Source organism: Ictalurus punctatus, chromosome 23 (genome assembly GCF_001660625.3).
Source record: "Ictalurus punctatus breed USDA103 chromosome 23, Coco_2.0, whole genome shotgun sequence".
In the NCBI taxonomy this organism is placed as follows: domain Eukaryota; kingdom Metazoa; phylum Chordata; class Actinopteri; order Siluriformes; family Ictaluridae; genus Ictalurus; species Ictalurus punctatus.
Window position 1 is genome coordinate 17,598,369 of NC_030438.2, and position 22,859 is coordinate 17,621,227.

The window sequence follows — 22,859 nt, forward strand, 5'->3', positions numbered from 1 at the left end:
AGAAGGAACACCCGTTCTGTGTCTGCTTCATCAGGGCCTTCAAACATTTCACTCCATCCTTTCAATTCGCATGTATATATTTATATGTGTGTGAGATGTGTGTGTGTGTGTGTGTTTGCCCCCAGCACTTTTAGAACGATTTCGGAAAAAGCGAATGCAAAGGCGCACCGTAACATCAGCCTGCCGGAATGAGGGGGATTATGAGAAAGCTTTGATTATTATTGAGCCCCCTCAGTTTTTTTGCGCCCGTACTGAAAGGAACAGCAGTGGCTCGCTTTGTGTTTGCTGTCACTAAAGACACAAGCATGTGTTCCTGCGATTATTGTATAGGTATCTGGACAGATTCCATGCTCTTAATCTGTGTTTATCTCTCATTGAAATTTTTCTGGCATCATGCACTTTTCTTTCCCCCAAAATTTTTTTAAATAAATAAATAAATGAATCTTCGGAAAGATTTCTGCGTGATTTTTGCCTTATATATATATATATATATATATATATATATATTTATACGTAGGTGTCGAACGTCTTTTAATTTCTCCTGATTTAAACAAATCCTTTTAAACTAATACGCCCCGAACGTCTGGAGGAGCCGTGACGCCGCGGCCTCCCGCTTAAACCTCCGCGCTCACAACAGACCTTTTCATTTTCGGATTTTCCAGCCCGTTGTTTTGCGGGCTCGCGCACGTCAATTAAAAAGGGCTGAGATATTTATAACAGTAAATACCATCAACAGTACCAAATAGATGCCTTATTATCCCGGTCATGTCGGGGCTAGCCCAAGCGCGAGGGCTTGTCCGTGAGCTCCGAACTCGAGCTCCGCCGAGCCCCTCCTCCGGCTATATTTATCCCGAAAACTTCACATTGGCCAGCTCGCGTCGCGTTCTCGAAAATTAGGAGCATAAAGGCCGATTCAGGCGCTCTACACATGTGAGGCCCGTTGTCATCGCTCACATGATCGGGTCATGAACGCTATAAACTGATTTGGGACGCTGCCAATCAACTTGCAGGTCATGAGCCCTTTTTTGATGATCCTCACGGCTTCCGTGCTCGATCGACACGTGTGGCTTGTACGGATCAGTCGCTTTAACCACTGTTAGCGCGAATGAACTTTCATTTTCGATGTCATTTTTAATCAGACGATCTTCTGGAGGCTTTAGCACTTGACTAAAGCTAGTACCTAAAGTGGCACTCCGGCACGGATTGAATGATTAGCATGGAGGCAGCTTGTTTTCCTCCGGGCCTTTGAGTGTTCTGTCTGAGTTGGACTCAGATAGAGTCCAACTTTGTAAATTCCAGCTCACCTGCTGTTTCTTCCCATCACAGTTCACCTAATAAGTGAAGTGCTTCCTTCGTCCACATCCTCGTCCACAACCGCTATTACGGACAACTTCAACTTGTTTTTCCACATAGGAATGCTACACGAGCTTAGCTATTAAGCGATTAGAGGAGTTATTGATTTTATACTGTACAACCGATTGACCTATTAGCATTAACGCTTCTCTGTCTCCTCTCTCTCTCTCTCTGTATCTTGTAGCCGAAATGGATGGCTTGTCAGAGCTCTCGCCGCCCGGCACCAACCACCTGAGCTTCAGTCAGCAGCCCATCCCGGGAAGCACGGCCGAGCAGCCGCCGTCCCCGGTGCCCCTGACTCACAGCGGTCAAGCCCCAGGCCGCGCCCAGCTTCCAGGTCTTCACCCCGGCCTTGTGTCCAGCCCCATCAGTCCTCAGCTGGTCAACCAACAGATTGTCATGGCGCAGATCCTAAACCAGCAGTACGCCGTGAACCGGCTCCTGGCGCAGCAGTCCCTGAACCAGCAGTACCTGAACCACCCGCCGGTCAGCCGGGCTCTCAGCAAGCCCCTGGATACGCAGGTGTCTTCCAACACAGAAGTGTCCTCCGAGATCTACCAGTGGGTGAGGGACGAGTTGAAGAGAGCCGGGATCTCGCAGGCCGTGTTCGCCCGCGTCGCGTTCAACAGGACTCAGGTACTACAAATCTTGACGTTGTAACGACCGCGAAGCTTACAAGCCACGACCGTTCTGTTCCAACCGTCCAGAAACACAGCATCGTTAAAATGTCTAGTAGTAGTCAAGACCAAGGCGAGCGCACATACAGATTGGGTCGAGTCCGGTATTTCTAGCAACCACGAGCTTGAAATCTCCAGATTCCGGAACGTGTCGGCAGATCGATTAGCTTCTTACGCGACTGCAGGAACCGTTGAGATCTGCACTGTTTCTTAAGCAGGATAAGCGAAAGGTCAAGACGTAGTTTTTCTTCAATCGAACCGTCTTCACTTTTCCGTCCTGTTGTTCACTACGATCGCGAGCCAAGTCCCGTCTGCTATCCAAGCTTTCCGAGTGAAGAGCTTTCACGCCTTAAGTATTCGCTGAAATGCCAGAGAATAAAGCAGCAAAAACTCTGAGTGTTAGCTAATGGACTTGGAGGTGTTTACCTAGCCAGCGAAGTACGCAGCTGATATTTCTCAGTACTTAGCTGGCTAGAATCTGTTTTGGCTGAATTATCTGGATAACCGATGACTCATTATTTGTTCCTCATTAAGTTTTCCCAACAAGATTTTGTCACAGGTGATTAATCATGACAATTACGCTTTCAAAAAGAAAGAAAGAAAGAAAAAGAGTTCTCCTCTTTGTACACGTAAAACCTAGAATTGAGTTGCAGAAGCATTATGTGTGAAGTGAAATTTGCTTACAGATGAATCACGTGGTTTGCAGAAACTTTTATTTTGTTACATTGTTTTTTTTTACAGAGATGAATCAAATTCGCACTCTGGAAATTCTTGTAGCTCATTCCTGTACATATATAGTCGTATAATCAGACCGGCCGCGTTTCTCTGCCCTCGGTTTGATACCGAGAAGTGTCACGTACAGTACACGGTACACACACATCGAGCGCATTCATTCCAGGTTTCTGTTGTTGACCATGAAACTGTATTGTTGACAGTCAGAACGCTGAATCATTCCCTACCAGCAAAAACTCCATACATCAGCTATGACATGTCTGCCTGATGCGTGTCACTACACGTAGGCCACATTACGCTAATCACGCTTCTCTGGTAACAAACGATGGAATGCTCTCAGAGATGGAAGCTGCATGCTGGTTGTTGTGGGAGTAAACAAACCAGGCTAGACTGTTGTCACGGAGAACAGGATGGAATGACAGAGATAGATAGATTTTGCAAGCCAGGACCTGGAGGACTTTGTATTAACTCACTATCCCACCTCTGAGGTTTTCGCAACCATGGCGTTTATGGATGTGCTCGTATTTTATTGTCTTTAACCGAAACCATGACAATCATGCGATCTTTAATAACTGATTAGCGAAGACACGTTTTGTGTCGTGTGCTTGTCTACGGTATGTTGCGGGATTCTTCTGAGCGCACTATGTGCTTTGCAACGTCAGACACCGTATAAGCAAGGCTTAGTATGAGGTATGAGGTACTGAACAACTCAGCGAAGTGATTCGAGACAACGTTAAACCGGTGGATGTGAGGACAGCTAGAAAAAGAAAACTATCGTACTCTTTATTGACGCTCGCAGTACAAACGTTTGTGGTATGTAGCTATGTGTAAATTATGTGGTGGCTTGACGGTTAAGGATTACTCTGGGTTACTGATCGGAAGGTCGGGGGTTCAAGCCCCAGCACTGCCAAGCTGTCACTGTTGGGCCCTTGAGCACGGCCCTTAACCCTCTCTGCTCCAGGGGGCGCTGTACCCTGTGCTCTGACCTCAACCTCCTAACATGCTGGGATATGCGAAGAAAAACGAATGTCACCGACCGATAAAGACTCGTTATCATGAGCTTGCACTTTCTGACGCACAATCTAGCTAGAAATAAATAAAGTTTTATTTCGTGGACATTATTCAAAATTGCGGAGTAATATTTGTTGAAGCGATAGAGCTTTTAATTCCTGAACTTTCCACAATTCCAGTAGAATGCATTAGGTCTGACTTTGGTGCTTGGACCCCAAAATATAAGAAGTTTGGAAATGTGGGTTCCACCATGAGAGTACCAAAATGATTTTAAAAAAAAAATGTTAAAAAATCACAGACCCATTGGCGATATTAAAACACTTAGCTTGCTAACTAGCATACATTACGTTCGCTGCCACTTTCTAGCCAAGGCTGTAATGTTCCTGGGCAACCAAATCAAGGGACTGGGAAGCACACTGGAGCTTTAAGTTGCCTAAAATAACACATTTATGATATGTCCACCCCTAACCTGGCTCTCCAGTGCTGCATGGGGAGCCCACACTCAGTCACAGATTTGTATTTTTTCTTTCCCCATGCGCCTGCATCGGAGATAATGTCAGAAAGATGTTCCGCATAGCTCAGGGAAGGTTCGTTACAGCTCCGTGCGGCTTTGAAGTCGTGTGAAAGCGATAAGAATCTACTGGAAAGTGTGGAGCGTGAGCACAGAGTCATGTTTTTTTTTTTTTTTTTCACGCAAATTGGCAGCCTCTGCTATTATTCTACACTCTTAAGAGATTTTGTGACATGCCTTTTTTTTTGCCTTTCGCAAGGCTCTTGTAATATTTATTGTACACTCATCTGCAGCTGTTTAATGAAGAGTGCTCGTGGCACGTCCCGGCGTCGGAGTCTGTAGAAGGTTTCAGGAAGTGTAGGGATGTGAAGAAGCACGCAGAGTTCAAAACGCTCGTGCGTCCGTGCATATCGGACGATGCGATTGTTGCGACTAATTGTTCGCAGTACGTGTTTGCTGGAACAGTTAATAAGCCTCTTCCCTTGACACTTCAGACCTCTGATTTGATTCTCTGTCGATGTCGCCGCTCAAGGGATTGCTTTCGGAGATCCTGAGAAAAGAGGAAGACCCTAAAACGGCGTCTCAGTCCCTGCTGGTGAACCTGAGGGCCATGCAGAACTTCCTGCAGCTACCCGAGGCCGAGAGAGACCGTATTTACCAGGAGGAGAGGGAGAGGAGTTTAACGGCGGCGTCCTCTATGGGCCCTGCGCCGCTTATTAGCACTCCTCCATCACGCCCTGTCCAGGTAACAGTCATACACCATACACTAACAATCTCCTGACGTAGCACATAGATAACTCATTGGCCTTCTGTTAGATTTTATTCTATTTACTGTTTTTGGAAATTTCACTCGCACGTGGAGAAAAGTCGAACTGTTGAGTTTTCTCTTTACGAGAATCATAAACGGCTCCCGCGCAGCACTGACGACTCAGCAGTCGGCTGCAGGCGGCGGTGTGTGTATAGGTAGATCCGTCTGCCGTAAGTTCCCCCTACAAAACATATATTTTAGGACCCAAAAATTTCAATCGCCGACCGGACTACAGTTAGTATATCGTTAAAAGAATTTCATGCGCGCAAAAGTTTTGGCTTGTAAGCTTCATTGTAGGCAGACATTTCTGATTCTTTATTAATATCAAAGTGTTTGTTTTTTTTCCAGACCAATCCGAACGAGTAATTCTTATTTTTCCCTTTGTACTCACATGCATATGTTATATGTTATATGGTATCAGCCATAACTGATCAAGCGTATTCACACTTCACACATATATATATATATATATATATATATATATAATAGGCCCTCTTATAGGGCGCCATTACTTTTGTCCTAATCGCACGGGCAGGCGAATTTGTTTAGAATCGCTCCCTTTCGAGCCGTGTGTAATTGTAATAAACGCGAGAACTTGAGCGCGTAGCGTGAATATCAAATCGCGGTAACTTGCGCCCATCATGCTACTCGTAGCTCGATCGACGGAGGTCCTCATTAGTCAGAGTCCTTACACCGAGGTTTACACACACTCAGGAAATCTAGTTTTCTGCGAACGCGACATTTCTCGTGTAAATACTCCGACGAACAGTTGGATGGTATCCGGGTTAAAGCGCTGTAATCCTAGCTGAGCTGTGTCACGACACCGCTAAAACGCAGGTTTGAAATACCTATACACACAGACAGTTAGTGAGGACCACGTGATAGCATCCTCCCTACGTACTACATACTGTGAGTGCACTTGAGTGCGACATAGTGGATACAAAGCCAGGCTTTTTATTCAGGACAAAGCTGCCTCTCCTGCTCATTCACACTGAGATTTGCACAGTAGCAGAGGCTGGGACGCCATTGGTGTTCGCTCAAGTGTGTATATGTGTGTGTGTGTGTGTGTGTGTGTGTGTGTGTGTGTTTGTGTGTGCTCAAACCAGAGTGTAGGAGTGAACCAGATGCTGCTTTCCAGTTCAGATCCCAGAATCAGCTGCTACTCCGACTCGGTTAGTTCAGCCGTTACTCTTGTTTATTTGGTTCAGCAGGCATGCGAGATTCAGCGCAGCCTACTTTTACACTTTCAGTAGTCATGTTGGTATTTTAGGTATGTCCACTTTTCAAATGTGAATGCATATTAGCAAATCTCATGAGTAATCATTTAAAAAAAAAAAAAGAAGAAGAAGAAGCCTGACATAGTGTATACACACACACACACACACACACACCCATGTGTTTATTCCATCCGTGCTGCATACAGTACGCCTCAGACATATTGCCTGATGTGCTACCAGTTATCTCTCCGGCTGTCGACGTTCCCCGTGCCAAGACCGTACCCGTGGTAAGGCATACCGACGTGACGCGTACACATCAGCGACGCAGCTCTGTAATCTCACCAAGGCGAATGCTCTGACTGTTTTAAAAAAAATAATAATAATTTAAAAAGTGAATTTAAAAAAATTTTTTTTTATAATCGTCATAAAAACGCCCGCGTAGAGTGTGTTCAAATGGACGATGAGGCAGAAGTTCTGTCTCGAACGTTAACGTACGAAGGCTGAGAAGAAATGGCTCAACCTTGAAGCCGCGACGAAAGTGCGGCATGAAAGTCTCCGAGCGCGAGCGCGTTTAAAAGATAGGAGTGGTGATAACGTTCAGCAGAGTCCTTGTCCTCTAAAGAGACATTAAGCCGATTAATCAGGAAGGGTGGCTCTTCATTTTAAATGTAGAGTGTCGTGAATATTAGATTAGTTTTGATTAAAGTCGCACGGTCCGGAGGTTAAATATGTGCATGTGTGTGTGTGTGTGTGTGTGTGTGTGTGTGTGTGTAGCCCAGAAGAGAAGAATGTAACAACATTAGACCAGAGGACTGGAACCCCAGGATTCCAGTTGGGATATCTCCTGTGAGTACTCTTTCGATTCACACGTTCAACTCTCGTAGGATCGAAGGGAAAAACAAAAGCCCATGTAGCAAAGATTAAAACGTGTTTATGGAATATTATCGCACACACACACACACACACACAAAAAAAAGAAATGTACACAAGTTTCACTTTGCGAGGCGATTTCTACTCCAGCTGGACAATGCTCTATCTAGAATATGATATCGTGATAAATTGTCACTTTTCAACGTTCGCAAGCCTAATCTTGCTATTCGTTAATATCACTGATCATAAAAATGTCTTTAGGTGGTTTTTTGTTGTTGTTGTTGTTGTTTTTTAACCATAAAAACCCCATTCTTGAAACATGTGGGTAAAAGCTTCCCTCACTTCCTGCACAGAAACACAGTATATGTAGCTTAGCTGTTTTTGACTATATTTGGGATACAATGAAAATTGTGTACATTCCATTTTTTTGCCAGGTATTATTGTTTGTTTTTGTTTATTTAAAAAAAAAATATATATATATATTGAGCATACTGAGGAAACCCGATCTATAAAGCGGTATAGAGTTGATCCGGATCCTATTGAAATGTTTAGCAGTAGTAAATCAAAGCAAACGGGCTAGTGTATTATGAAGATTAAAATGTTAAAAGATTACGAATAAGGCCACTTGACCTGATTTGTTCCTGCAAGGCATTTCAGTAACAGTAATCCAGGATTTTCTCGGCGTGGTTTATTTATTTATTTATTTATTTATTTATTTATTTTCTCCACCACTAGACTTGTTACTGTTTATTTAGCTGGATAAAGCGTTGGGCTTACCCATTAGACATACTTTTTCAATCTGTTTTAATATTAGACATATTACTGATTGTTCTTGATTGTACGGAAACATAACTGAAACTCCGCCCCCTCTATGTTGGATTGAGAAGGCGTCTCGGCTCCCCGCTCAGGTGAAGCCCCTGCCGTTGGCGTCCGAGTGGAACGGCAAGCAGGAGAGCTCCGTCCTGAACATCAGCTCGTCCATCTACGACGAGATCCAGCAGGAGATGAAGAGGGCCAAAGTGTCACAGGCTATGTTCGCCAAGGTCGCCGCTTCCAAGAGCCAGGTATGGAATAGCTTCACTACTGACCCGGTATTAAACCCGCATGGTAACCATGATTTGTTGCACATGGCCTGGGTGTTAGCATTAGGAATTCGCATTAGCATTACCACACGCCGGATGTTATTGTATCACTGTAGCGGTGTGAGGAATTCCTACAAGATGTCTGGTAGTTCTGCTAGCATAAAATGCTAATTGCTAAGCCTGAATGATTAGTAAAGAAGCATACGTTTCTATTAAATAAGTTTTTTTTTTTTTTTTTTAAATCCCGAAAAACCAAAGCAAGTCTGGAAGATTTCAAACTCGGTCCTAGATGTCGGCGAGTTGCCGTCATATACGCCACCGGTCTTAAATCTTTGACTTATCGACAAATGTTCAAAGTTATCGGAAAGTAAACGGAAGTCTTTTGGTTCATTTGAAGTTGAAATCCAAATTCGAAAAAAAGAAAAAAAAAAACAACTCCCGACAGGCCAGTTTTGAGTCGACAAACTCAAAACGTCTCGCTTCCACAGACAAAACGTCAACATCGGCCTGCGACTACAAAGAGGCGCAGAGGAGCTTCTCCTTGAAAAAAGTGAGATAAAAGAAAAGAACCCGATCGCGTTCACCCCAAAACACAGGCTGGTAATTTATGGCCATAACGACACAGGCTTTATTGTGGCCTTGCGAACAGCAGACGATGTTTCAACGTTAAACAAATGTGTTTATATTGTCCCGTCTGTGCTAAGCCCACGCCATTATCTCACCCAGAGAACAAGCTACAGCTGAATACAGGCTTGTGTGCACCAAATTACCGCCTGATTCTCTCTATTAAAACTAATTAAAGAAAAGGCAGCCGAGCCCCATTATTAAAGGTTTGGAATATCTGCGTGCGCGGTTCGAAGATTTTGCAGGATTGCGTTTGATGGCGAAAGGGGGGAAAAAAAAAATGAGTGAAAAGCCCTAAATTATCTGGAAATATCTGAGGCCTTTTTTTTTTTTTTTTTGTCTTTTTTTTTTTCTTTCTTTTTTTTCTGCTGATTGCGCTGATCACAGTGCCAGATACCTTTCTTTTACCAAATTACAGTTTGATGCACAAACCACTGTTTTTGTTCAAGAGAGTTCAAAGCAGAGAAATGAAGGGAGGGGCGGCACGGAAAGAGAAAAGCAAAGCAGTGTGTTCATTCCTGAGAACGTCGCCCTTGGAATTCTGGGAGAGAGAAAAAAAAAAGGGGGGCTCGTTCGGTTGCTGCCTGTGATGTAGTTGTTCCTGTATACGTAGCGCTTTTGGATTCTCATCTTCTGTAGCTCGGAGGTTTTCTCACTAGCGCTGGCCAGAGAGCAAATCACAGGTGTGTATTAATGTAACGCGTTATCGTTTCTATAGTAACGGATCATTCGCAGGAGTTTGTGTGGCGGACGCGCCGCGGAATCAAAGCCTAATAATAGATGGATTGATATTTGCTGTTATTTAATGAATTTTAACTGATGAGGGGACGATTGTAAGGGATAACAGGAACTAACTTGTTTCTGAGATGTACTTATAAATGGATAAAAAGTGCAACATGTTCTTATTAAAAAAAAAAAATGGAATCAATGGCAAATTTCCGTGGTATAAAAGGAATAAAACACTTCACGGTGGTTGCTGTCACTCCGCTCTCTCACACCACACAGTCATTGATTATTTTTCTATAACTGCATGAGTGTTTATTCCTTACATAAGCACCAGGATAAAGCAGAGAGAGAGAGAGAGAGAGAGAGAGAGAGAGAGAGAGAGAGAGAGAGAGAGAGAGAGTGCTGTTAAAGGGAATATACTGTATGTGCAGGTGTGTGTGTATATGTGTGTTTGTAACTGTGTGCATTGATATTCATGTGTGTTCATCTTTCTGCGTGTGAGTGTGTGTGTGTGTGTGTGTGTGTGTTTGTTGTTATGTATTATATATGTCTATGAGGCTTTGTGTGAGTGTATGTGTGAGTGTGTGTGTGTGTGTGTGAGTGTGTGTGTGTGTGTGTGTGTGAGTGTGTATGATGTTTTGTATTATATGTCTATGAGGCTTCATGTGAGTGTATGGGTGAGTGTGTGAGTGTGTGTGTGTGTGAGTGTGTGTGTGTGTGATGTTTTGTATTATATATGTCTATGAGGCTTCGTGTGAGTGTGTGTGTGAGTGTGTGTGTGTGTGTGTGTGTGTGAGTGTGTTTGTTGTTTTGTATTATATATGTCTATGAGGCTTCGTGTGAGTGTGTGTGTGAGTGTGTGTGTGTGTGTGTGAGTGTGTGTGTGTGTGATGTTTTGTATTATATATGTCTATGAGGCTTCGTGTGAGTGTATGGGTGAGTGTGTGTGTGCGTGTGTGTGTGTGTGTGTGTGTGTTTGTTGTTTTGTATTATATATGTCTATGAGGCTTCGTGTGAGTGTATGGGTGAGTGTGTGTGTGTGTGTGTGTGTGTGTGATGTTTTGTATTATATATGTCTATGAGGCTTCGTGTGAGTGTATGGGTGAGTGTGTGTGTGCGTGTGTGTTTGTTGTTTTGTATTATATATGTCTATGAGGCTTCGTGTGAGTGTATGGGTGAGTGTGTGTGTGAGTGTGTGAGTGTGTTTGTTGTTTTGTATTATATATGTCTATGAGGCTTCGTGTGAGTGTATGGGTGAGTGTGTGTGTGTGTGTGTGTGTGTGTGATGTTTTGTATTATATATGTCTATGAGGCTTCGTGTGAGTGTATGGGTGAGTGTGTGTGTGCGTGTGTGTTTGTTGTTTTGTATTATATATGTCTATGAGGCTTCGTGTGAGTGTATGGGTGAGTGTGTGTGTGAGTGTGTGAGTGTGTTTGTTGTTTTGTATTATATATGTCTATGAGGCTTCGTGTGAGTGTATGGGTGAGTGTGTGTGTGAGTGTGTGTGTGATGTTTTGTATAATATATGTCTGTGAGTGTGCATATGTGATTCTGTTTTATATGTGTTTATGTTGGATTATGTGTGTGTATGTGTGTGTGTGTGTGTGTGTGTGTGTGTGTGTGCATGTGCATGCATTCGCTCCTCTCTCCCCCCTGCATGCGTCTGCGCTCCCCATTCATGGCTGGTGTGAATGTGAATTAAGCGGCAGATAAGAACTGTGCTAATTACGCAGCTGAAAAAGGGGCCGGGGAGAGCACTTATCTCCGGCTCCATCTCGTAATGTGCGCTCCCTGGGCAGCTGGTCCCCCCACCTCCTCCCCTCTTTCCTTTCCTACTTCCCTCCATCCTGCTTTCCTTCCATCCCTTGCTTCCTCTCTGTCTCTCTCTCTCTCTCTCTCTCTCTCTCTCTCGCTCTCTTCAGCATCAGGCTCACAGGCTAAACGTCCAGCCAGCGGGAACTATCGTTGGTGGAACTGATGGCGGTCAGAGCGGCGTGTGTTTGTAAATGTGTACGTAGTGTAGGGGGATGGGAGGCCGTTTCCTGTTTCTTCATTATTGGCGAAAGGCCTGTAGGGTCTCCGAGTAGCTCGGGACGGAGTAAGAGGGCGGATACTCTCGCATACGCTCTCGCAGATACACCTGCGTTCAGTTTGTACTTAAGAGTTTGGTTTCTCCACACATAAAATTAAAAAAAAAAAAAAAAAAAACAGAGCAAGGAGACGAGGAAAAAGAGATGAGGAGCTGTAAACATCACTTCAGAACAAGTACAAATGTGTGTGTGTGTGTGTGTGTGTGTGTCAAGAACATTTAACTTTGTGCTCATGTTTGTGTGAATTAGATCTATCAAAGAAATTTCTCCATCCAGATGTTATTTTTATTTCCTCCTCATAGTTAGAATTCACTGTGTATATTCATGTCCATGTTGCCGAGTGTGTGCACCTCGTGTGTGTGTGTAGGGGGGATGGGTGTGTTGAACATGTGCCATGTTGTCCCTCTCTTTGGGCTCGGCTCCACACAGCCCCTCTGTTCGTTGCCACTTCACGCTCCCAGTTTCCCGCTGCACGTTTAGCTCAATTCTCTTACAGATTAGCGCACGGCTAACTTTGCTGTCAGGCTGTTTAGTGCACTGAAGTGTGTGTGTGTGTGTGTGTGTGTGTGTGGGAATGGAGCAAACATAGTGAACGTAAATTAGTATAAACTAGTAAAACACAACTTCACACAGTGACCAGACGTCCATAAAGTTTCCAAAACCTTACTGGATGGTGATATCTTGATAGTTACACCACAGCGCTGTTGAAATCTCGAATCTGATTGGTCAGAAGGTGGCGCTTGACGAGTAGTTCCAACTGCAAGGTTGATATCGGGATCTTTCATTTCTAAAACGTTATCGTTTCGATAGTAACACGCTCGTATGGTGGATGCGCCACATGAGTGATGGTTGGCCTTGTGACGTCGTCTGTAAGGAGACGTTTAGTTAAGGTTATCGGAAGGAGTCTCCAGCGTCAGCGCTTTGGAACAGACGGTAAGTCTGCGTGCGTTTGAAGGCCGGTAAGGGGAACTGTTATAGCTGCTACGACTTGTCTCGTTTTGGATCGGACGCTCCGTAAGATTAAGCGTAACTATAAGCGGATAAAAAGTGACAGGTTGTTCTCTAATGGATGAAAGATTGTAATCATTGGCAAAGCCTTGTGGTTGAAGAGGAATAAACACTGTTATCGGAAATAATCCACTTACGCGGCGCTGATTATTTGCCGACAAGAACACACTCCAAAGTGTGTTATTCCTCGCATGTCTCCTAGCTCAAGTGGGAACAAGCGCACTCTCTGTTCTTGGATGAGAAGTATCTTCAGATCCCTGTTCCATTCCCTCAGAATGACCCTTCTCTCGCTTTCTGTTCCTCTTCTGGAAGAGGTAGGGGTAATTAGCAGCGCTCTAATGAGACAGAATGTCAGGGATATGGTACGTTGCTGCAGTACAGGGGGGCAGGTGTGGGGCTCTTGTGTGTGTGTGTGTGTTGGGGGGTAGTGGAGGGTGTGCCATCTGTCACCAAGGGTTCACCACTCTCTAGAGGAGCGACATTGTGGGCTGGAACGAGAAATGGAGGATGTGTGAAAGTGTTAGACATATTAGACATACCTGAGATCATTGCTCTAGTTCAAAATGGTTCTCTGTTGCGCGATTGAAAATCCAGTCCTTCGGATGGTGATCGTTTCCGGTATGACCATGTGCTGGGGATTTGAAGGACGAAACTATGACTTTGGTCTACCTCGTTAGGGTTGTACTTGTGGACTCTTTGTGTCATGAAGTCCTGTCCACGTTGTCTCTAGTTCCTGTTGGTGTTTCTCCAGCTCCTCATTCTCATTCATTCATTCATTCATTCAGATGTCCATCCTATCTGCCCATACACCATACGGGAGGCTCTCACAAGATCACCAGATCTTCTTGCGTTCTACTCGTCTCCCGTTTGGATGTGATCATGTCCAACCTGTATTCTTTGTACTCGTATTGAAAGGCTGGAGAGACCAGTCCCAGGAACCTCCGGGACATCTTGCAGGAGGCATGGCCGAGCATGTCTGAAAACGTATGTAGACGAGGCTGTTGTTGAATTTATGACTTATTAGTTAGTATCATTTTCATCATATTTTAGTTACAGTTGGGGGGGGGCACGGTGGCTTAGTGGTTAGCACATTTGCCTCACACGTCCGGGGTTGGGGGCTCGAATCCTGCCTTCGCTTTTGCATGTTCTCCCCATGCTCCTGGGGTTTCCTCCGGGTACTCCGGTTTCCTCTTTCGTTCCAGAGACATGCTGATTGGCATCTCTAACTTGTGCATCTGTGCCCTGTGCCCTGTGATGTGTTGGTACCCCATCCAGGGTGTCCCCTGCCTAGTGCCCCGAGTTCCCTGGGATAGGCTCCAGGCTTCCCCGAATCCCTGTGTAGGATAAACGGTACGGAAAATGGATGGATGGATAGACGTTCTTGCAAACTGACATTCTGAACTAATTGGCCGAACTTGACGTATACGCTCTTTAAAAAGCCTTCCTCGAGGTTCCTCACTGGTTAAGAAAGCTAGCTTTCTAAATGGGTTCTACTTGGAACCTTCCCCAAAAGAGAAACCCTCTGTGGTAGGGGTTTGTTATGTAGAAACTAACCAAAGCAAACCCAAGAAACCAACAAAGAATCAAAAAAAACCAAACCAAATAACTTTTCTAGGGTTGCCAGATTTCTTTGTCTTGTTAAATAATCAACTCACTCGTCATTTTAACACTTCCACATCACTGACTGCTCGTTTTGTTTGCATATACAGTATCTGCAAATGCGTCCGTTGCTCCTCCCACGGGCGGGGCTTATGGAATTGCTTGCTCTGATCATGTGCCAGATTTCTTCCTCAACATCATGCTCTTTATTCCTTAAGTCCTGTGTTTTGCTTTTCTTAGACTTTTCAGATCTGCACTGCCTGCTGTCTATGAAAGCATTATTATTCCTTCATATAGGGAAAAAAGATTGTGTGTGTGTGTGTGTGTGTAATATGTATATGTGTGTGTGTGTGTGTGTGTGTGTGTGTGTGTGTGTGTGTGTATATATGTATATATATATCCCTGCATTATTTCTTTCATTATTTGGCGTAGTGTGGCGGCTGCATTTTGAGAAGTGGTTTGTTTACCATTATGAATTCATCCTCTTCCCGTGGGGGATGGAGGGAAGCAGAAGCAGGCAGATGGGAACGGAGAGGGGGAGTGCGCCCGCGCCTCTTTATTAATTGATTTATTTATTTATCTGGCTGCCTGGTTATTAGGTTGCCTGGGAAACGGCTGCGGTTCCCTCTATTATTAAAGACGCAATTTTCTTGAACTGGAGGCCCCAGATGTCTGAATAATTGATTTAGGGCTGAATTATGGCCCAAAAAGCCAAAGCCTAGTCTTGCAATGAAGCTTTTTTTTTTCTCTTACTGTGGGGCACACAGAGAATGTACAGCAGGATTTTTAGGATTTTTCCTCCCACCATCCGGTGCTCACTTTCACCTCCGGCACTTGTTTAGACGCTTCCCTTTCTCTGTGTCGTTTTAACGTTCTGCTCTCTCTCTGCACCTGTGTCACGTCTGGACGTTCTCTTTCAATCCCTCTCGTCATCACTTTACACCGGCGAGCTTGTCTTTGATCGCCTCGTCCTGTCTCGGTTTCATTTTGAGAACAGTTCGGACAATAGACGGTCTATGCACCCTTTATCCTAAATTCTTAAGTCCTGACTTGTGCATACAAACAGCGATTGTAGGAATACCAATCATCTAACTCTGGCTCTCTGTCTCTCTGTGAAGCGTGCGCCCAAGGTAGCTCGTTCTCGCCCCCTGTTTTCGGGCTCTTCCTCGCGTCTTCCCTGTCAGACCACACAGGCCTTGTTCCGAAGCCCATTCCTCCTAATCTGATCAGGCAGGCAAATACGCCGGGAAAAGCGGCTTTAATGATCCCCCTAATTACCCCAAGTCAATACCAACTGTATTATTAGACTCCGGGAAAATATTCCATTAGCCCCCCCCCTCACAGTCCCCCACCCCCACTCCGTGTGACTCTCAGTGCGTGGCGATGTCATGCGCCGCGCACCCCCGCGCTTGTAATTAATTTTATTTACACACGCAGGAATGCGCAAGGTCGCACCTGCAGCCCGGAGCCGGCCCCTGCCTCGCCCGCTTAATCAGATCTGTCATAATTACCGCTCGCCATGCCTGTGACACACGCCGAGAAATATTTCAATTTCGCCGCTCGCACCGTGGCCTCACATGTCCATCCAGCGCGCCACTCAGAGGCGACGGACGGACGGACGCACACCCGATCCGTTTCCTTTCATGCCTTCCTTTAGATTCTTCTTCTCTCGTCGTCTCGTATAATTAACTCGGCCATTTTCATAATTGAGACATCGTGGGTTTAACCTTCTCCATTGGCTGAGATGAGTCAGCTGATCTAGTCACATGCTCACATGAGTGAAGTAACATAAAGTATCAGTCGAAACTCCACTAAGCTTCTGTTCTAGTTAGAGTCTTGAATATGTTCCTTGGTCTTGTTTTTTTTTTTTTTTTTTTTTGTTCTTTTTTCGAAGCCAAACCTGTCTGCCAATTAAGGATGCTGATTTAGCTGACATATACAATTTGCAGGTTTTATGCAATTTTAATCTATAATGCAATAAGATCTCTGTGATTTATCTGCTTAATTACGCACTGATATTAGCAATTAAACTCCAGCTTTGAATTAAATCTCAATCAGGCGCTTATAATTGATGGACTAGCACGACTCGGAGGCGCTTCATGAGTTTCTCTCTCTCTCTCTCTCGCTCTTTCTCTCTCTCTCCCTCTCTCCGTGTACGAGTTGCACCCGAATCTTCGGTCACGTGTGACCTCCTCCTCCTCGCTTTCTCTTTCTTTTGAGGGCCTTAAATGAGCAGATTTGGGGAATTACTCACTGCCGATTTATTTTAGCCGGTTAGCAATGAGAGCAGTAAGACTTGCAGAAGAAGAGACCCTTTTTTTTTTTTTTTTTTTTTTTAAATAGCTTTTTGAAACTATGAACCCTAGGTCTGTTCTGAAGTAAATAAGGCGAGTCTGTCCACTTCCACACTCCACATTACTGTTTTTATAACATATAGAGCATTTATAATGATGAGTGTGTCTCACTGTATTTCTCTCACTTTCTGTCTATCTCTCTTTGTCTCTCTCTCTCTCTCTCTCTCTCTCTCTGGCCTCATTCAGAGAGCAGCACTTAAATAACCCCCTCATTACGGACTCATTATGGACCGTTGCATTCTGGGACTCGTAGTCCTTATCTGCCGTGCGGCATTTATTTGCCCGAGACGGTCGTCTGTGGAGGTTTTTTTTTTTCTTCTTCTTATTTTTCTTTAGGCTTCATGCAGCCACTGGCCTTCCCTGCCCTCTTTTCCTGCCAAACACACAACCACCAACGAGCCGTCGCGTCCTCGCTCAGCGTCGACCCGGCGTCCTTTCACATATGCTGCGTGACAACGTTTCTGTTTCTCAGGCGGCAGATGGGACGAGTTCACTGCTCCGGTTCGCATCACGTACACAAAGCGTGCAGCCGTGAACAGGTTCAGGTGCCCGGTGTTAGCCTTCGGATTTCTCCGCGCAGCGCCGCTTGCCAGAGCTGGGCCCGTGCCAGGAGCAGGAAACAGGGGGGTTGGAAAAGAAGGAGGAGGAGGAGGTGGGAAGGTGGTGGGGTGGGGGGGCGGGATAATAACGCTTTGTCTGTAGCCCCTCTGCCTCACATCATAATGTTTATCTCTTCTTTCTCCTTCCTTCATCAGCACAGTAGAAGTAGGCCATAACAGTGGATTACTCTGCGGAAAAAAAACAACCGAGTGACGTCGTAATGCTCCCGGATTAGCGGCGTTATAAAAACATCTTTTAGGAATCTCTGCTCTTTTTCCCCCCCTCCCCTATCAGCCATGCGGCGCAGCTTTTTCCTGACTTTATGGAAGTCTCAGCAGGGTTACGGAGGACACGGCTCTCGCTGTGACACCGCTAACACCACGCTGCTAACGCTATTTGCCAAATGAGATAATATAAAGGTGTTAGGTTTATCAGCGTGCTGATCGGAGGTGAATACAGTGCTGTTTGCTCACACAGAAGCCCTATGCACCAGTCATTGGCAACTTGTGACTGCACACACACACACACACACACACAAACCGTTTTGCATTCTCTCGCACTTTCTCACTGCATAGCTGGTGAATCTCGCACATGAATTCAGCCATTATGTTCTGAGAGAAATATTTTTTTTAATCAGAAACAGCTATTAATACACACGCTACATCCATCGAGTCTCACAGTTCTCCACCCCTGGTACATTTTCAGACGAGATTAAAAGTACCCCAGACTGTCGTACCTACAGTTATCTGTAACATTGTCTATAGCTAGAAAGAAAAGCGTACAGTATAAACACTGATACGGTGAGGTTTTCTGTAAGGAGAATTGTATTGAACAATCATGGAAGGAGTCTCCAGTGTCTGCACTTTGTAGCACTTTCCTGTTTGTCGTCATCGTGACAAGCTGAGTTTATTTTCTCTTATTCATTGCGAGAGAAAAGGAAAGAGAAGCTGGTGAGGGAGCTACTCTGTTTATAGCTGCATGAATGAGAACAGGAACTACCTTTTTTACAGACATTCCACAATATTAAACGCAGCTATTAATGGTTCAAAAGTATTACGTGTCATTACTGTTACAATTAGTGGCTCAGCGCTCTACAGTATATAAAACAACACATTCAGCTACAGGTGTCGCCTGAGAAGTGTCCTCTCTAGCTACAGATAATGTTACCGATAACTCTAGGTAACTCTCTAGCTATATAGACGATGTTACAGTTACCATAGGTAACTTACTAAGCATAGATAATGTTACCGATAACTGTAGGTAACTCTCTAGCTACAGGTAATGTTACATATAACGTAGATAACTCTCTAACTATAGGCAATGTTACATATAAAGAAGGTAACTTTCTAGCTATAGACAGTGTTACATATAATGTAGGTAACTTTCTAGCTATAAACAGTGTTACATATAATGTAGGTAACTTTCTAGCTATAGACAGTGTTACAGCTAACTCTAGGTAACTCTCTAGCTATCGACAATGTTACATATAATGTAAGTAATTCTATAGCTATAAACAAAGTTACATATAATGTAGATAACTTTCTAGCTATAAACAATGTTAAATATAATGTAGGTAACTCTCTAGCTATCGACAATGTTACAGATAATTGTAGGTAACTCTCTAGCTATAGACAATGTTACATATAATGTAAGTAATTCTATAGCTATAAACAAAGTTACAGCTAACTGTAGGTAACTCTCTAGCTATCGACAATGGTACATATAATGTAGGTAACTTTCTAGCTACACGTAATGTTATAGATAATGTAGGTAACTCTAGCTATCGACAATGTTACAGATAACTGTAGGTAACTTTCTAGCTATAAACAATGTTACATATAATGTAAATAATTCTCTAGCTATAGACAATGTTACAGCTAACTGTAGGTAACTCTCTAACTATCAACAATGTTACATATAATGTAGATAACTTTCTAGCTATAAACAATGTTACATATAATGTAGGTAACTTTCTAGCTATAAACAATGTTACATATAATGTAGGTAACTTTCTAGCTATAAACAATGTTACAGATAACTGTAGGTAACTCTCTAGCTATAGACAATGGTAGATATAATGTAGGTAACGCTCTAGCTACAGGTAATGTTACATATAACGTAGATAACTTTCTAACTATAGACAATGTTACATATAATGTAAGTAATTCTATAGTTATAAACAATGTTACATATAATGTAGGTAACTTTCTAGCTATAGACAATGTTACAGCTAACTGTAGGTAACTCTCTAGCGATCAACAATGGTACATATAATGTAGGTAACGCTCTAGCTACAGGTAATGTTACAGATAATTGTAGGTAACCTTCTAGCTATAAACAAAATTACAGATAATGTAGATAACTTTCTTAAATAACTACTGAATCGCTTTATGAGTTGTTACTCTAGAAACATACGCATTAGAACGAGCACGTTCATATAAACCTTGAAAATGAATAATCTAGTAGCGGTGTGGTTATAATAGCTTTTAAGATAAAGGCTAAATCTAGTGGCCTAGTTGTGGTCTTTATACACACGTTCCTGACCTCCCCCCCCCCCCCCCCCCCCCTTGCTAAAAGCAGAACCTAATAAGAACTCTGTTTGGGACACAACTGAAATGAAATGTAGCCAGGTTTAAACAGCCTAATGCTTCATAAAAAAAAAAAAAAAAAACAGCAGTGGGATGATCCGTATCTGAATCAGAAGTAGTTTGGTGTTTTTCTGAGGCAAAAAGACGAACACACTCTGCAGGCACCTCTCGCGCTCTCTGTGTTTGGTAAAGCAGTGGAAGAAATGCAATTGGACAAACACAAACACACGTTCGAGTGTGTAAACCCCGCCGGTCCGCTCTAATCGAAGAGGCCCAGTCCCATACACGCCATGTTTCCTACATGAGTAACAACATGCTGGTTAGATTATTGGCGCAGTTTGCTTTTTTTTTTTTTTTAAATGTGTGTGTGTGTGTGTGTGTGTGTGTGTATTGTTTGATGGAGAGTGACATTTCACATCATGGCTTCCTGCATGTAGCAGTATTTTATGATGGGGTTTAATGGTTGTGATTGATTGCGTGTGTGTGTTGACAGAAACGACGCAGAGACATCAGTGTGTGTTTGCTATCCCTGTGTGTGGCATTTAAGAAAAAACAGTGTGGGATTTACAGTCTTTATGTCTCTCTCTCTCTCTCTCTCTCTCTCTGTGTGTGTGTGTGTGTGTGTGTGTCTCTCGCTCTTTCGGGTTTGATGTGGCTTTGGGAGGAGTTGGAACCGGGGACAACAGAAGTGCTGAGTTATCTCAGCCGTGCAGCGCGCCTGTGTGGCTCCGGCTCTGGCTCCAGCCTCTGAGTGTGTGCATGTGCATGTACTTGTGTGTGCGTGTGTGTGTGTGTGTGTGTGTGTGTGTGGCTGAGTGCTAGGTAATCCTGTGGAAATGAAAGGTGCTGCCGCACACTGGTCTGGAGATTACAACGTCATTCTTGTAACTCTGCCAGGACACAGTGCAACACACACACACACACACACACACACACACACACACACACACCTCTCCACTCCTTCTGTTGCTTTCTGTGCAGTGGTGGAGTGGAACACCTTCTGTGCAGTGTGTGTGTGTGTGTGTGTGTGTGTGTGATGCACAGTATAAGATGGCTGATCTGTTGAGGCACAGGGCAGTGGGAAAGATGGTCAGGGTTTTATGTATAATAAAAAAAAAATATATATATATATATATATATATATATATATATATATATATATATATATATATATATATATATATATATATATATTTAATAATAATTTTAATAATCGCTAATAAACAAATAATAGTAATATTAAGTAAACTCATTTAGAGCTAAAGTATGACATGAATACGTGAACGATTAAACAAAGGAATAATAATATGATTGTTTAATGCACACACACACACACACACACACACACAGGTTCATACAGAAAATATATTAATTTAAAATATATATTTATTAATCTAATGTATCTGCCTGATGTGTGTTGAGATGTTCATGTGACCCATGTGTGTGTTTGTGTGTGTGTGTGTGTGTGTGTGTGTGCGTGCGGGCACAGGGTTGGCTGTGTGAGCTGCTGCGCTGGAAGGAGGACCCATCCCCGGAGAACCGAACGCTGTGGGAGAACCTGTCCATGATCCGGCGCTTTCTGAGTCTCTCGCAGTCGGAGAGAGACGCCATCTACGAGCAGGAGAGCAACGGAGGGCAGCAACACCACACCGAGAGACCCACACACCTGCTGCACATGCCCACCGAGCCGCTGCAGGTACACACACACACACACACACACACACACCGCACGCCAGAAGACATTTGGATACATTTCCCAAGAACTGGCCTTGTTTTATCATTTATCAAAAAATAATATGCAATTATAGTTATTTAAGAATGCATTATTTAAAAAAATATATATAAAAATAAATTATTGTTTATAAGTTATTATATAAAAATTAAAAAAAAATAGAAATCTATCTGCATAATCATGTTTGTGATATGGACTGATACATTCCTACACTCCTCTGTGTGTGTGTGTGTGTGTGTGTGTGTGTGTGTGTGTGTGTGTGTGTGTGTGTCCTTAGAGTCACCCGGTTTTCTTTAAACGTTATTTAAAAAGACATAATCGGACAGAATATCAATAAATAATAGATAAATAATAGAAAAATTTATTTTAAAAAAAATAAAAAGGGAGCGGCGCCAATAAAACATGAACAGCGGATAAACCAAATCAAATCCACGTTCCCACGGACTCGGTTCGAATTCCCAAACACAGCACAGGAGGTTGTTTTTTTTGTTTGTTTGTTTTTTGTTTTTGTGTCTTTTTGCGTTTGTGGACGACGCGGTAAAAAACGCTCGATTTTTCCGCTGTGTTTTTTCCAAAAATACGCGATGCGACTTGACGCGTCGTTCGATTCGGCGAAATCGCGATCGCACGCGGTTGTTCCGCGCGGTCTCGCGTGGAGATGTCTGTCGGTAAATCAGACCTTTTATCTGTACTCATGATCCGCGCACGTGGATCGGAGACGGCTTTGCATGAACGCGACGCCACGTGACGTGTCTCGGCTCAGACCTGCGGCCATTTTGAAAAATCGCAGGCTCCTACGGATGTTGCCAAGTTTGCTCGATTTGCTCAGAGGGACTGGATTTCGACAAATTTTAAACACCATCGCATCGTGTGTGTATATGTGTATATATATATATATAACATGAACGAGGCGTGCGTAAACACTAAAAGTGCCGGGTTGTACGATACTCCGTGTACTCGATGTATGAACGCTGACATTTCGAGCAGAGAAGTTAAATACAGTGAAATAAAAATCAAAGACACGAGTGAACAGTTTAAAAGTAGTCTTGTTCCTTTTTTTTATTTTATTCTTTCCCCACCCCCGACGGTAAGCTTGACATTTAAGCGGAATTACCCGTTAATTAATAAACCGTACACTATTTACCGGTGTGTTGTTCCGCACGTTCCACGAGTCCCTAAGAAAACACAAGAGCTCCGTGTTCGTCTTTCAGAAAAGATGACTCTACGGTACGAGTTTAAACGTGACCTGATCCGTGCTAACGATGCAAAGCCCTGC

At 43.6% G+C, this 22,859-nt stretch overlaps 1 protein-coding gene across 14 annotated transcripts in view; it reads left to right on the top strand.

Annotated features, from left to right (window-relative positions):
- LOC108256553 (DNA-binding protein SATB1) overlaps positions 1-22,859 on the top strand; it is a 56,841-nt gene that overhangs the window by 28,329 nt on the left and 5,653 nt on the right. For 9 of the 14 annotated variants that reach the window (XM_017453541.3, XM_017453547.3, XM_017453545.3 and 6 more), the window contains 6 exons: positions 1,538-1,989; positions 4,817-5,029; positions 6,199-6,264; positions 7,084-7,155; positions 8,067-8,243; positions 21,341-21,547. In XM_017453541.3, coding sequence (XP_017309030.1) covers positions 1,538-1,989; positions 4,817-5,029; positions 6,199-6,264; positions 7,084-7,155; positions 8,067-8,243; positions 21,341-21,547 — 1,187 coding nt within the window. The remainder of the gene's footprint in view (positions 1-1,537; positions 1,990-4,816; positions 5,030-6,198; positions 6,265-7,083; positions 7,156-8,066; positions 8,244-21,340; positions 21,548-22,859) is intronic. The other 5 variants (XM_047150124.2, XM_047150126.2, XM_047150123.2 and 2 more) reach the window with 3 other exon arrangements.